Raw genomic sequence first — 15,391 nt, forward strand, 5'->3', positions numbered from 1 at the left:
ATTAGTGGTTTCCAGATATAAAAATGCTTTAAGGAGCTCAAGTTGGAGGAGAAGTGGTAAAAATGAACACTGGTAGAGTTTTGTTGTTTGTATTTTAAATTTTACTGTGGTGTGAATATAGATAGTGGAGCACACAGTTCTTAAATGTGCAACTTGACGAATTTTTACATATGCTGTGTATCTACAGCAATCACCACACAGATAATACACAGAGTATCTCGACACCTAGGAGGCTCCTCTGTACACCATTTGTCAGTTACAGCTCTCCAAGAGGTCATCACTACCCTGACTTAGATCACCATGGAGTTGTGGCACCTACCAACAGAACCTAATAGTAGTCACTTGTGGCTGGCTTCTTTTACTTGTAATTGTATCTGTGAGATTCATTCATATTGTGTATAGTGGTACTTTTTTTTTTTTTTTTGCTCTATAGTATTCCATTATATAAATAAGGCACAACTTAATTATCCAGTCATTTGTTTATGGAGCTTTGAGTTGTTTGTAGTCTTTGAAACATATAGTTTTCTTAGCCTAAAGCCGCTGAGAACATTCTTATACTTATTTTTTGGAATATATGTACTCATTTTTCTTGGGTCATAAGGTTTTATAATATTATAAAAATTAACAGTTTTTTTTTAATTAAAACAGCCAGAATGCCAAGCCCGCCTCCCCAGAAATTTTTAAGTTCACATAAGCACATAGGTACCTCTTTGATTGTATAATAGAGACAGGGAAATAACATTGACATCACAGCCACTTCTGCAGTGGTGAGGGTTAGGTCACACATTCAGTCCTTCGGTCAACAGCAAGCGCCATGCCAGTGACTGGAGATGAAACAGTGACAGATAGCCACATACCCGGCTTTCCCCAGCCAGTGAGCAAGTCATTCGAACACAATGTGTAGAGCGCAGCGATGAAATGAGACTTATCAGGGTGAACTCAGGACAGGGCACCCCACCTAAACCAGGGTAGTCAGTGGAGGCATCCTGGAGGAAGTGACATCTGTACTGTGTCCTAAAGATTGCATGGGATCGGTCAGGAGAAGGGGGGTGTACGGAGAGGTGCAGGGCAACGAGAGTCTTTAAGGTGTCCTTCAGGCTTGGCAATGAAGACAGTAGCCTGGCAAGCAAGGGCTTGATTCTGAAGGCCTTTTCGCAATATCTGGGAGTTTTGACATCCTCCTCGGGTCAGAAGCAAGTTGTCCATACCTTTTTATCACAGGAAACTTCAAACACGCGTAGAGAGAGTAGTAACATGAGCCCTCATTTACGCATCCTGCCATCCTGCAATTACCAGCTCCTCCATCCCCCATGCATTGTTGAAGCGATTGTGAGACATCAAATCACCATTGAAGACTTGTAGCAATTTGGGTGCTTCTCATTTACTTCCAGTCACACAAAGATATTTGTCTTTCTGCACCATCTACTATTTGTAGTTTGCATTTTTTTCAAACAGTATGGAAGCAGGATGAAATGTTAAAATTATTTTATGTATTTGTTTTCCCACGTAGATCAGTTGGTTAATTTGCACTCAAAAATACTATTAATGAACATTTTGGCTCCTACAACTATAAAAATGTCATAATCAATAAAAGGTTTGTTTCAGGGATTTGGCCTCCATAATAGCCAAGATACGAGTATTTGGAAAGTAGAATTAGATTTATGGTTTTACTATGAGTATTTTTTACAGATTCAAGTTGAGAAATTTACTATTTTGGTTTTGTGGCTAAGGTTTTGTTACCTACCTCTTGAAATGTTTTTGCTTATTGAGAATTAATGTAGATTGCTTTTATGACTATTATAGCTGTCTGCGGGCCCCTAAATTAAACATGTCTTCCTGTAGTTAAGAGTATTTGCTTCCTAGGTGTTTTAGTTTCCCTTTTTTAAAAGGCATTTCAGTGGACAGTAACTGCTGTAGTACGTTGGGATAGAACTACACTCGTGCATTCGTTTTGTGAGAACCAGTAATCTTAATTCCAGTCAGGTCGGAAACCTTTGGCCACTGAGACTGGTTCTTACATTTTTGAAGGGCTGTTTTTAAAGAAGAGGAGAATTTGTGATAAAAACCATATGTGGCCTGCACATTTGAAATACTTACTTTCTGGCCCTTTCTTTACAGAAAATGTTTGCCAATCCTGATCTAAATCAGTATAATTTAAAATTCTTGGTGCACGCTTTTTTTCTTTTGGAAATACTTCTATAAGATCTGATTTGGAATTAACATTTGAAAATCAAAATTTTCATTGTCTTCTACAGAGAAGATGGTGAATTAGAAGATGGTGAAATAGATGATGCAGGATTCGAAGAAACACAAGAACAGGAGGCAAAACAGAATGAGAAGCAGAAAAATGAGAAAGCCTACAGAAAGTCAAGAAAAAAACACAAGAAAGAAAGAGAGAAGAAAAAATCCAAAAGGCGGAAACGTGAGAAACACAAGGTCAGTCAAAATCTACTTCTTAGTCTTTTGCTAAATTTTTATGAAACATAAAAAACAAAAATTAGAAATTATAAATCATTGCCTATTTTCTTACAAAACATATAGATTAGATCTTTTTATTTATATGATTAGTAAATTCTCTGAACATGAAGATTATACAGATTATCTTAAGGATTCAAAAAATAAGCAAGGTAGCTTTTAATGCGAATTAAAATGTCTTTAATTGATGATAGCTTGTAGGATGCTGAAGCTTAAAGGAAAAAAAGTTTCATTCTCTGCAGGTGCTGACTAATGCCATTGACATTGTCCATTCATTCATTCACTCACTGGCTTGCTGTGGAGGTCTCTGCTGTGTGCTGGGGGTTATAGTAATGAGTGAAACAGTCTCTGCTCTTACAGAGATTACATTGAAAAGGGAAGGAGAGAGACAGTAAACAAATGCAAAGCAAATGCTATCGAGAAAATAGCAGGGTGCTGGACAGATAGTGTGGGTTCAGGAGGAGAAGAAAGGAAGCCTGTGCTGACAGAACTCAGGGGAGGTTGGCAGGTGGTGGGGTAGTTTTTGAAATTCCCTGAATTTCCGCCATAGAGACAGAGCAATTAGCATAGCAAAGTGCAAAATTCATTGGCAACACCTACAAAAAGAAAAAGTAAGGCATTATCCCCACATATGTCAGAAGAACAAATGGATAAGACCAAACCACAGACAGCAACTGTGAAATGGAGCTGAGGAAAGGTAAAGGAGCTTCCCGAAAACAGATTGCCAAAAGGTGTTCGTCTCAGATGGCAGAGTCCCCAGTGAACACGGACAACCTTTGGGCCCAACTGAGAACAGCAGTGGAAGCTGGGGATGCTTCTCCAGTCCTAGTTCACAGGTAAGCATAAGGAGACCACGTTAAGCTGGATGGTGCTGCAACAGAATGGGCCTCATGAACACCTAACGCTTATCACCCAATCTCTTTCTGGGCACAGAGCCCCACTCCCAGGACATGACTGCTGGGAGCAGAATCTGAACTGAGAGGACAAGTGTGCCAGGGCCAAGGAAAGAAATGGCCAGATGAGAATGGGGACAGAAGCAGGGGTGCTGCATCTCAGGGTGTGTGTTTTAGGGCTTCAAGCCAATTGCAGAAGACACAGCCCTGGGGAAGCGACGCTATGAAAGCTTCCTGTCCCCTTCCTCTTTTCACACCTGAGCACAAGTGAGACCATGATCACATTTCATGGAAGTTGTTATTATAGAAAGAGAATAATGAAGAGAATAATATTCTCCTAGAGAAGAAAAACTGTCCACAAAACATGAAAAACTTAATATTTCAAAATGATTTAAAAATTTAACAAAATGGTAGAGACTGTGATCAAACAGCATAAAAGAATTGGGGGGAAAGTTATTTGGTTATCTAGGAAAAAAGATCAAGTCCCTTATTAAGAAAAGAAAACCAGATTTATATAACAAATTTCAATATCACCATTTTATGCCAGAATATAATGTAAGCCATAGATTTATATACAGCTGAATGCTGACCTTCAAATAGAAAGTCTTCAGAAACACTATCTATAGTAGAACTCAGGAAATATTGTTATCATGAGCCTTGCCATAGGATCTACTAGAGAACAAATTCAGAAAACCTAAATGACTGAAAAAGAGAGTAATAACACGCACGCACACGCACACACACATGTATGTACTTGTAAAACTCAGACTAAATGATTAAACTTCAAATTATTATCCTGGGAATGAAAGAGAGAAAGTAAAAGAGGTTACTGCCTTTTTTCAATATTGGTTCTATTAATAAACAAATAGTATTCAAAGAAAGGACAAGGACTCAGGTTATTGGGAAAAGGCAGTATGAAGGGAATAATTGAAACAAAAGCACAAATCTTTCTAAATACCAAAAGATATACCCCCCCAACAATGCAAAATTCAACTGTAAGCTATGCACAAGAGAAAGATTTTAAAAATAGGTAAAGCTATACCAGGCAAATGCAAAGAGAAAGCAGAAATCACAGTGTTGATATCTGAAAAAAATTTAGGTCATAAAGGCATTGAGAGAAACAAAGAAGGACGTTTTATAATGTTAAAGCTTACAATTCACAATGAAGATATCAATTATTAATATTTTACATCTCCCCAAACATAACTTTCATCAAGCAGGAACTGTAGGAACTACGAGAAGAAACAGGAACACATGAATAACAGGAAATGCACCAGAATATCTGTGTTAACCTAAAAAGGTAATCAAGTGATGGAAAAGTGGTGAGGATATTAAGGAAGTATTATAAATGTGTAGGGAGCTCTGAACGCTGAGAACACACTGCCCTCTCAAGTTTACTTGGAATATCCGTAAAGACAAACTGTGTCGTAGGGCACAAAGAAACTCCAGTTAATTTGATGGAGTAGAAGTAACAAAGAATAACATTAAACCGCAATGCAATGAGACTAGACGTTAGTAACAGTCAAAAAATGAAAGTGCCTTTCTGTTTTATGATTCACACTGTTGCTGTGACTCGCCTGTGGAACATTAGGGAAACAGATTAAAACTGCAGAATTTCATGAAAGTAATGATAATAAAACCTTGACATATAAGTATCTATGAAATCTAGCAAAAGCGATTATCAGAAGAGAAATTATAGAATTATAGTATTAAAAGCTAGAAAACAGCAAAGTGAGACAAAAGAAATGGAAGGACTCAATAAACTTACAAGCAGAACTTAATGAATTAGAATGAAAAAAGTTTTTTTTTTTTAAAAAGATCAACAACATATATGAATCACTGGCCAAACAAATCAAGAAGAAAAAGGAAAATAAAAAATAAAATTAGATGTTTTGAGGCTAAGAACTTTGAGAACCGTCCCATCTTGGCTCCTTTTTGTAACAGCCTTGCCGTAATTTATCCACCTTCCCTCCAGGGCAGGTACTTTCGACATTGCACTTGGAGATCCTGACCCCAAGCATCTGGTTCATCTCACAATCTCTGCTTTCCGTGTTTCTGCATGTAACTGAGTTCCTACCACTGCACAGCAAGGCTCTCCCTCTTCTCAGTTTTAGTAAGACATCTCACTTTCCTTTAAATTGCCTCAGAATCCAAAGTTTTACTAACTGTCATTCAGTGCAGCTTAGTCTTCCCCGTACATGCCTCTGAAGTCCTCGTTCCCATCCACTACCTCGTCCCAGAGCCATTGCTGCCCTTCAGACAGACACAATGATCTGGTAGTGACTGCTGGCACACTGTTCGGTGACTTAACCCACAGTCATTCACCTCCCCGTTTCTGGGGGTCAGGAGTTTGGACATGCTTAACAAGGTGGGCTGGCTTGGCATCTCTTGTAAGGTGGCAGTAACCTGCAGGCCCGACTGAGGCACGATCCTCTTCCCAGTGCACCTATGGCTTCTGGCGAGGCGCTGTCCCTTGTAGGTGGACCTCTGCATGCTGCCTTGGCATCCTCGTGGTGTCAGCTGGCCTCCTCCCCAACAAGAGGACCAAAAGTGGGAGGGCAAGGGAGACCCGTGGCCATAGCTAGAGTCTCTGTGAGCTCATCCGGGGGCCACAGGCCACTGCTTCTGAGTTTCTAGTTGCTGGAAACGAATTTCTACATCTGGCTCATACTCAAGGGGAGAGGAATCAGTTTCCACCTCTTGAGGGTAGGAGGAATGATGGATTTATGGACTTGTCTTTAAAACTGCCACCAAAAATAGATAGGAAAACCCAAAAAGGAAGACTGCGTGGGGTGACCCTTGCATACCACAGCACAGTGAAGCCTTGGTTATGGGAGTGATGCGATATCAGGTGTGGGAAGATAGGCCGGACGCTGGGGCAGCAGAGACAACTTAGAAAGAGACTAAAGGCACGTGAGGGTTAGTGTGTGGTTGGGGGCATCTGAAATGGTGTGAAGAGATGCACTTTTAATAAGACTTGGATAGTGACATGGACATAAATGTGGTTCATTTCTCGCATCACGGATAATTCCAGATAGGTTAAAGATTCAAATGTGAAACAGTGAAACTGCACAAGTATCAGAATAAAACATGGGTGAAGCCCTCCACCTGGGAGCAGAGAGCCTTTCTTAACCATGATCTGAGGTCCCAGAACACTGAGGAACCAATAAACCTGTCTACATAAAAATGTAAATGTTCGATAAGTGTGTCCTTTTAACTGACAGTCTGCACCCCCGCTCCTCCCCTCACCCCCCAGCCCCCCCGCCGACATACACACACTCAAGGGTCTGCAGTCCAACAGAACTAGGACAAGAAGCACGAGATCCCATGGGAGTAGGAAGGACCCATTTCTGCTGAACCCACAGATAACTACCTGTTGTTTCAAAGTACAAATTTTAATTTTTCATTAGGAAGCAAGTGACATGACTTAAGAAGATACATTCCAGCATCCATTTTGCTGTCAGAAAACTTGTAACCTCTGTTAGAAATGTAACAGGACGTTGTACCAGTCTTTTCTTGCTGGCCACCAAGGCCTCTCTCTTATTGGCTGCCCTGGAGGGGTCTCATCTTCCATCCGGTCTAGTTAGAAGATGACAGGAGCTCAGGCAGGAGGGCTTAGATCAATACCTCTCCCTCCTGGACACAGTCCCTGGTCCTCAGAACCCTTCACCCTCAAGTTAACTTTATTGAACTTTCTCCCTGTAATATTTGTTAATTTATTTGTCTGTAAACTCTCCAATGAGCCAGAAATAATCAGGTAATACATAAGAATTTATTGGTTAGTGCTATGATTAAAGAAGAAAAATACATAATTCTGTCTACTAAGAGCTTTGATTTTATTTGGTGAGATTAGGGACATTGATCTCAATCGTAAGACAATTATCAAAGAAAGTGGTATGTAATAAAGCGCTAACTAGTACAAGATAAAGTTAGACATTTTGCAGTGTACTAGTTGTGCAGTTCAAACAACATATATAAACATAGTGAGAAAAGGGAGAAAGTAAGGATGAGAGTGGACATAAAATGGGATTTGAAAAGGAGAGAGAAGAACATGTTTCCAGTGATGAAATACCGTGATTGGAGGCTGTGGGAGCATTTCATATGCATGAGAAACCAGAGGGGCTGGGAGCTTGAGGTGTGAGGCAGATGGTCCAGGAGACAGTTTGCTTGTTCGAGTGGCCCATGGAAGCCCATTCGTGTGCAGTTTGTTCATGGTTACCAAACCAACAGGAAGTTGATTATTTAAAAATCAGTTATGACAAATAAAAAGAGAAGGCCCTGTGACCTCACCGCCAGAGATGATGGTTGGTGTGCAGTCTTGCCGATGTCATCCTCATGCCAATGCTATCGTGCTGTGTGATATTGGTACTATACGTGCTGTTTCAGACAGACTGTGTTGGAGCTTGTTTGGTGGTTTACAGGGTAAGAGACTGATCCATGTTTGCAGTAGTGAGAGTGGTAAGAACAAACAAATCGCAGAAACCCTGTAGAAGTGACCAATGAAACAGGACTAGGGCGAGAGTCAGAGATGTTACCCACACTCTCAGCCTAGGAGTATGGCACCATTATTCACAAATGAATGCCAGCCAGGTAGGCCGTCCTTGTTGAGAAGAAAGGGTAGCAGATTTTAATGGAGATATAATGAGTTTTAATGGAGAAATAATGAGTTTGAGGCCGAAATGGAAGAAGTTACCATTAGGATGTATTCCTGGGAGTGGTTTTAAAAGTTCAGTGAGAACTGAAGCTTTCACAGAGTGGTCTCTCAAGGGGACAGGCGAGGACAGAGCCTTGGGCACTTAGGGCAGGGCAGAGCAGCCTGCATCAAGACGGGGGCGGGGCGGGGGGTTGGGGGTCCTACCACCTTGCAAATGTCCCAAGCAGCAGGCAGCGTGTTTCTGAAAAATGCTTGAAGAGCATCTACTCAGTAATTCAAGAAGTCAGAAAAAAACTTCACGAGTCTTTGAATACAGTCCAAAAAAAATAATCAATTTTTTTTCCCCAAGGTAAAAGCTATGTACTCCCAAGAAAATTAGACTTCCCGCACCATACCATCCTTTTCACACGTTTTGCTTTTGTATTCTCTGTGTCTCTTTGGCCAGCTAGCTAGTTCCTTCCTCTCCTTCAGAACTGACCACAAACACCTCCACATCCAATAGGGAGAGGGTGATTTACTGAAGATAGTACATAGCAACCAATTTAAATGATACTTTGGAAGATTTTACAGTAACAAAATGTTTACCTGTAATATTAAGTGAAAGTGCACAGACGCGCCGTGTTTTTTGTGTGACATCCCTGGGCCACAGGGGTGACGAGGTGCCCTTTTTCTCAGAGGTGTTTAGAGAAGTTGGGGTACTGGTGGCCTCTAGAGCAGGAAGCTTCCAGTTAACACTTCCAAACCTGTTGGATAAGATGATCGATCACCTGGCACCTCTGGCTGAAGCAGGCTTACCTAGTTACTAGTTAGATTTTCTTCCTTTTGCAAATGTAACCTCTTTCTTTTTCCTTCTTTTAGCATAATTCTCCATCCAGCGATGATAGTTCAGACTACAGCCTTGACTCAGATGTTGAGCACACAGAAAGTTCCCACAAAAAAAGAACTGGTTTCTACAGGGAGTATGACATTCCATTTCCTCAGGTATTGCCTTTTTTATTGTGATAAAAATACACATAACATCAAATTTACCATTTTAACTATTTTAAAACATAACAGTTCAGTGGCACTGAGCACATTTACAGTGTTGTGCAGCCAGCCATCACTGCCATCTACCTCCAGAACTTTCTCATCACTCCAAACAGAAGCCATGTCCCTAGTAAGCAATAGCACCGCATCCCCTCCTCAGCCCCTGGTCACCACTGTTGTAGTTGCTGTCTCTATGAACTTGCCATCTCAAAGGACCTCAAACAGGTGGAACCATATAGAATTTGTCCCTTTGTGTGTGGCCTACTACACTTATCATAGCTTTTTTCAGGGCCTATCCGTTTGGTGGCGTGTGCCGGCACTTCCTGCCTTTTCAAGGCTGAGTGCTATCCCACCACATGTTCCACCACGTCCCAGTGTCTGTTGGACTTCTTTATGCTGCCTTTTATTGTTCCACTGCCGTTTTTGCAGTTGAGGTTGCTCAGTAAGTGGCCATCGAATAAACAGATTTTGTCTTAGAAAATTTGTAAAGACTCAACTCTAGTTGATAATTTTATTTCAAGTGCATATTAGAATACATATATGTATTTACTCAATGTGTCCTTTGATTTTGAAGTGAATGGAACTGCCATTTCTCAGAAGGTTTTAACAGCTATTAGAATCATTTTTATCACTAATGACAAATTTTTAAATTAGTTCTATTCAGCAAACACTGATGTGATACCTAAATTTCATCATTTGCGGTTCGATTTACTTTTTAGAAACAGTCTAAAGTCATTGGGAAACTGTTACGATGAATGAAAAAAATGGTCAGGATGGGCATCGCTACTTTGGATAATATCAAGCAATGAAATGAATAAAATCTGAAAATATCGAGTAATGAGATTTCTGAGCTCTTGATTTCTAAGTCGTCACTAAAAGTAACTCCGAAAGAGGAGGTAGGGTCAGTCTGTATGTGCAAACAGCACGTTTGTTTTAAGTGACTCTCGTTTGCTTAAACATCACAGTTATTTATTGCGGTCATTATGTTGACCACCATGTAGCCTCACAGATGCAATGTAATTGTTTTGTTAAAAAAAATTCAGTTAACTTAAGAAAAAGGATGCTCTTTTATACATACCTGCGTTTCACTTCCATTGCTCTCTGTTTCTTCCTGTAGATCTGAGTTTCAACCTAGTATCACTTTCTTTTAATCTGAAGTACTTTATTTAGTCTTTTATTAGCTTTTCTTGTAGTGTGGGTTTGCTGTCAAGAAATTCTCCCAGCTTTTATTTGTTGGTAAATTGTTTATTTCACTCTTATTTTGAATAACTATTTTGTCTGAAGGACTTACAGAAAGTGTGCCAGCATGGCACCCCATGCGTCTCCCATGCAGGCCCCTATGGTGAGCATCTTAGGTGCTTTGCTTTATCCTTCATCTCGCTCCTCTTGTTTTCAGAGGATCTGACTGACCTTTAAACCCATCTGCTAGGTTCTTCATTTTTCAGTATTTGTATTTTTCACATCTAGAAATTTATTTGATTCCTTTTGAGGTCATCAAAATAAGGTTATAGTTTTAAGTTCTCTGCTGAAATTCTAATGTCCTTTCTCTGAAAATAGTAAGCACAGATATTTTTAAATCTGTATCAGTTAATTCCAATATCTAGAGTCCATATTCCTGTTAACTGTTGGCTTTTGTGGTTCTCTTTCTTGAGGTCTTGTCTCTTATGTGTGGGCTTTTGTTTGTTTTTGCACTGTGTCTGAGGATTGTATTTGTAAAACATGGTACACATCAAAGAACTAGTCTGGGGCGCAGGTGGCATTCGTCCCCTACTAGGGGAGTCTCCACTTGCTCCTGTCAGGTCCATAGTGACCTTCCAGTCTTTTCCCAGCATCTGGATTTGAGACTTTTCTGGGCCACCCGGATGACTGTAGCCTCCACTTTGAGATTCCCCCTAAATGAGTAGGTGGGGGTTGCTAAGGCATCTCGTGGTGTTCCCAGAGATTAAAGGGGCAATCGGAAGTGCTGCTGGACCTCGCCGATCTGCATGATGGGCTGAGGCTCTCAGAGTAGTGCCTGCTGCGGATGTGCTCGCTCTAGGGACTCGCCTCGCTCTGTGGATCGTGGATCAGGGCCCATTAGCCTTCCTGATTGTCGGCTCTCTGATGGCTACAAATAGCATCTGTCTGTCTCGGCTACATTTCTTCTGAGGAGGACCACTCGGATTGGATTCCGTAGTCTGCTATTCGGGGGAGAGAAAGTGTAGCACCATTTCCCCACGTGTGTTTTAGAGCCGACTCACTAGGGTTAGAAAATGCCTTATCACATCCTAAAAGTCTCATTTTCTTAAATAACAGGGATCAGCTATAAAACTTCAGTACTGACATCTAGCTATTAAACTAGAGAATTTAGCCCATCTCCCTTCCTCACCTTGTCCGGACCTCCTGGTCCCATGCTGCATGTTTGCAGAGATTGCCTGGGGCCAGCTCCTGGTTGATAGAAACCAAATCCACCCCACAGACATGGTAGCAGTGGATGTGGCCTAATGACCAGGCAGTACAGTTGTCAGAGACACTATCTCTGGGGGTAGAATTTACAGTCTTTTCATTTTTTACCTTCTTTCCGGATAGTTTTAGAAAATACTCACCAGATCTTTGCTGGTGCGTGTGTTTTGTTTGCTCCAAGTGACAAGTGTGTGTCGCTCGGGAGACATTGTAGAGCACTAACGGGCTGCTGTGACCTGCTGCAGTCCAGTGCTTCGGCACTCATTCCCTAGCGGGACTCCGACCCTGACGCAGCCTGCCCTCAGCAAGTGGCGGTAGTCTGCCACTGCAGCTGGGCGCGTTGGGCAAGTCTGTGTCATGAGAGGGCTTTGGAAAATCTGCAGTTGAGAAGGCTGGGTAGGAGATAAATTGAAAGTTGGGATAATTCTATTTTTAGAAGTAGGAATATGGAGATTGTTTGTAAAGGCTGTAAAAAATTAGAGGATGGAATTAATATACAGAATTAAAAGCTTTTGTGACAAGCATCTTATCTCTAGAGAAAAATCATGCCCATTAACAGTAATCTTTATTCATAAAGCATTGAAATATATCACTGAAGCATTAATATAATCACGTTTTTTATAAAAGGAAAAGTAAGCACTCAACTAATTAATCTTCAAATACTCTAAGCAATTATTTTTTGTTTTATTTTCATGGTAGCTTTTTAAAAAACAGCATAAACACTGCCTTGTGCTACAATTGTAAATTTCTATCTAAGTTTATGACGTGCTAGACTGAGAACACTAAAAACTTTAAAAATGCTGCTTAAAACAAATCAGAAATATAATACAATGTCTTCAAAATTTAAAAGTGATGAGCTAATTGGTTTTCTTGATTCTTTTAATTATATAGTTTTCTGTATTTTATAATTACTGAAAGCAACTTAATATTTCTCTGCATTTTATTAAAAACACATAATCTCATGTAGGGATTCTGCGGGGCAGTATTTTTACATCACGTTTAAAGTGTACCAAGCCGAAGATGAATCATGGCCTGGGTTTTTCTAGAGCCTCACGTTGTAATTATGTGCTTTTGCTTTTTTATAAAAAATTGACAGAAGATTTGATAGAACTAATTCAAATATTTTAGTGAGTAGAGATAGACTTGAATACTGTCATTAAATAAACTTCTAGGAGTAAAGTATGTTTCTTGTTTGTACATGCTTTCATAAAGAAGCAATAAAATTAATAATGTATGTTATAATAAATAGTTCCTAATGAGCAATTTATTTACAAGCTGTTTTTTATTTCTAGGGAAATCTCTATATTTGATATTAGACCTCAGATATAAACATTTTCTTTTTAGAAAAATTTCCAAATATATAGTTTTTTAAATTAATTATAATATGCTTAAACATGCCATTTGGAAATTTTTCAATGTTAATCCCCGCAAGCTCTTTTACTATCATTTCCTTATTTTCAAAAAGACACTTGCTGTTTTGGGAGGAGGAATTCACATTCAATGGTATGGATTTTTAAGTGTCCTATGTATATGGAGATTGAGACATGGGACATTGAAACAAGAAGTGAATAAAATACTCACCAGCAAGGATTTGTGAACATTATGGAATTAGATATGTCAGAACAGCATTTACTTATTGAAATTAGTTTTAAAAAGTGTCCTAAATAAGTAGTTACCCAGAGGCAGACTTTTTCCTTCTTTCCCCTTCTTTCTCCCAACTTTCTGGGGGAGAAACGATGTCCTCTGTCACTGTCAACTCCTGTGTATAACTGAAAAGTCCTGACAATGAGTGTCTGTTTTCACTTAGCGTGGACATGTATCAGGAAGCTACATGACATCAAGGAGGAGTCAACATAACAAAAAATTTAAAAATAAGGAATATGGTGAGTACAGTGCCTACAGCGATGACAACTTTGGTACCTACAGTCAGGAAGCAGAGGAAGAGTTCGCCAGTCAGATGAAACAGTACAGGCAAGCCAAAGAACCCTCCCACGCTGCTCTGGGATCTTCATTTTGTAAAGAACCAGGGAAAAAACAAAGAATGAAAGGAATTCAGCAAGGTAGGTTCGAAACTGTCAGGCTGTTTTTGAATATGAGAACCTACCTTATTAAAACAGGTAGCTGTGGGTTGAAAATTTAAATTTCTTAGCCTTTTCTCAAGATCAGCTTATTCTTCTGGTTCCTGACTTTGTTTTTATTCATTTTGTAAACCTTGAGGATAAAAATCTACAAATATTTAAATCTACATGATATCTTAATAGTTGAATTAGAAAGACATCCTAATATTTAAAAATTATATAAAAATGTAAAATAACTTTCCTGCTATATTTTCCCCTTCCTTTCATACGATATCAGTAGACTGATAAAAGAGTAACCTACCTTTTCCTGTTGTCTCTGTTACTGTGTATTTATATATTTTAGCCCTAAGAGGACAGAATTCTGGGAGGCTATTCTTTAATTACCCTTTAAAATGTGACAGTTACCTCTGCTATACAAGTGTACTTAGGCCTATGGACATCCTTCAGGGTTTGAAATAAGAACATAATCCAGAGAAACTTCTAGAGTCACCACTATTCATCTACTGTATTGAGGCACATGGTCTCTGGAGATACCAGGGCAAGTTGCCACAGAAACTGTGGGTCACATAAGGGTCAGATCAACCTTAAGGATTGTCCAGTCAGTGTGTCTGCTTCAGGAGCACTGGCACAAAATGAAGCCAGGGTTAAACTCTGGGCATCCAAAGCCTGCAAAACCAGGCTTTAACTATCGTTGAGAAGAGGAAGAATTTGATTATTCTTGTGGCTTATTTTTTTTCTTGATTTCCTAGCAAAATTCATTTGAAAATACAACTCTAGACTTTGCTGAACTAAAGAGAAAGGAATTTGTGCATCTGCTCCTGCAATTATGGGTTTGTTCCTGGGGTCTAGACAGGGTGTAGGGCCCATTCCACGTGGGTGGAGAGGCCTGCTAGTCCCTCCCACCTGGGGTTTTTCCTTTCAGGCGCTTCCTGTTTGTTCTGCTAAGGAACTGAGTGCTGCATTTCATTTCTGACAATCATTTTCCCCTTGGATTATGAAAGTAATATATGGTCAAATGCAGAAAACTTTTTCTATGTGTAGAAAAGATAACACAGCAGAGATCAAAGGTAAAACAAAATAGTTTGAATCTCTACATCCATAGATAATTACTAGTTACATTTTTAGTAGACATTCTTTCAGAATTTTTCTGATAATTATTTTTAACAAAAAAACTATGCATACTGTTGTAATGTTTTTCCCCCTTAATTTTGAACTGTAGCTCATCATTTTTACGTTAATGAGTAGCTTTTAATACCTGCATCCTATTGACTTAAACAGATATACCATAAGATTATGAGGTTTGTTTAATAATAGTTATTTGAGATTTCAGTTACACCCAGTTTTTTAAAATTTTCTATGATTTACCCTGTATGTTTATACATATCTCAAAAAACATAGTAGCAAACATTTTTCTTAAGAAATTCTGACACATAGAATTGAGTCAAAAGACATAGCTACATATTTGAAGATACCTGAATCATATACCAAGTTGCTATCTAAAAAGGTGGTATGCTGGTTTATAACACCCCTGCCAGGATGTGAAAAAACCAAACTCTCTAAATCCCTACGAGTACTATTCTTTGAAGTGAAAATTGGTTTGTTATTATTTAATTTTATTTTTTTTGATTTATTTTAATGAGGTGAAACATTTTTTCTCATATATTTATTGACTGATTTTTAGGTTTAAAATCATTAGAAAACTTATTAGTTCAATCAACATGACTTGGTAAAATGAGAAATCACTTTAAATTGTAACTCCCTACCTTAATACCTAATTTTTGTTATTTGGGTATCTTTTTAGATACTTTTAAATACCAAGTTTT

At 39.2% G+C, this 15,391-nt stretch overlaps 1 protein-coding gene across 1 annotated transcript in view; it reads left to right on the forward strand.

The window, feature by feature from the left end:
* ZC3H6 (zinc finger CCCH-type containing 6) overlaps positions 1-15,391 on the forward strand; it is a 44,232-nt gene that overhangs the window by 13,509 nt on the left and 15,332 nt on the right. The window contains exons 2-4 of the mRNA XM_023521914.1: positions 2,256-2,436; positions 8,881-9,003; positions 13,298-13,564. Coding sequence (XP_023377682.1) covers positions 2,256-2,436; positions 8,881-9,003; positions 13,298-13,564 — 571 coding nt within the window. The remainder of the gene's footprint in view (positions 1-2,255; positions 2,437-8,880; positions 9,004-13,297; positions 13,565-15,391) is intronic.

This window comes from Pteropus vampyrus, unplaced genomic scaffold (genome assembly GCF_000151845.1).
Source record: "Pteropus vampyrus isolate Shadow unplaced genomic scaffold, Pvam_2.0 Scaffold323, whole genome shotgun sequence".
NCBI classification, from domain to species: domain Eukaryota; kingdom Metazoa; phylum Chordata; class Mammalia; order Chiroptera; family Pteropodidae; genus Pteropus; species Pteropus vampyrus.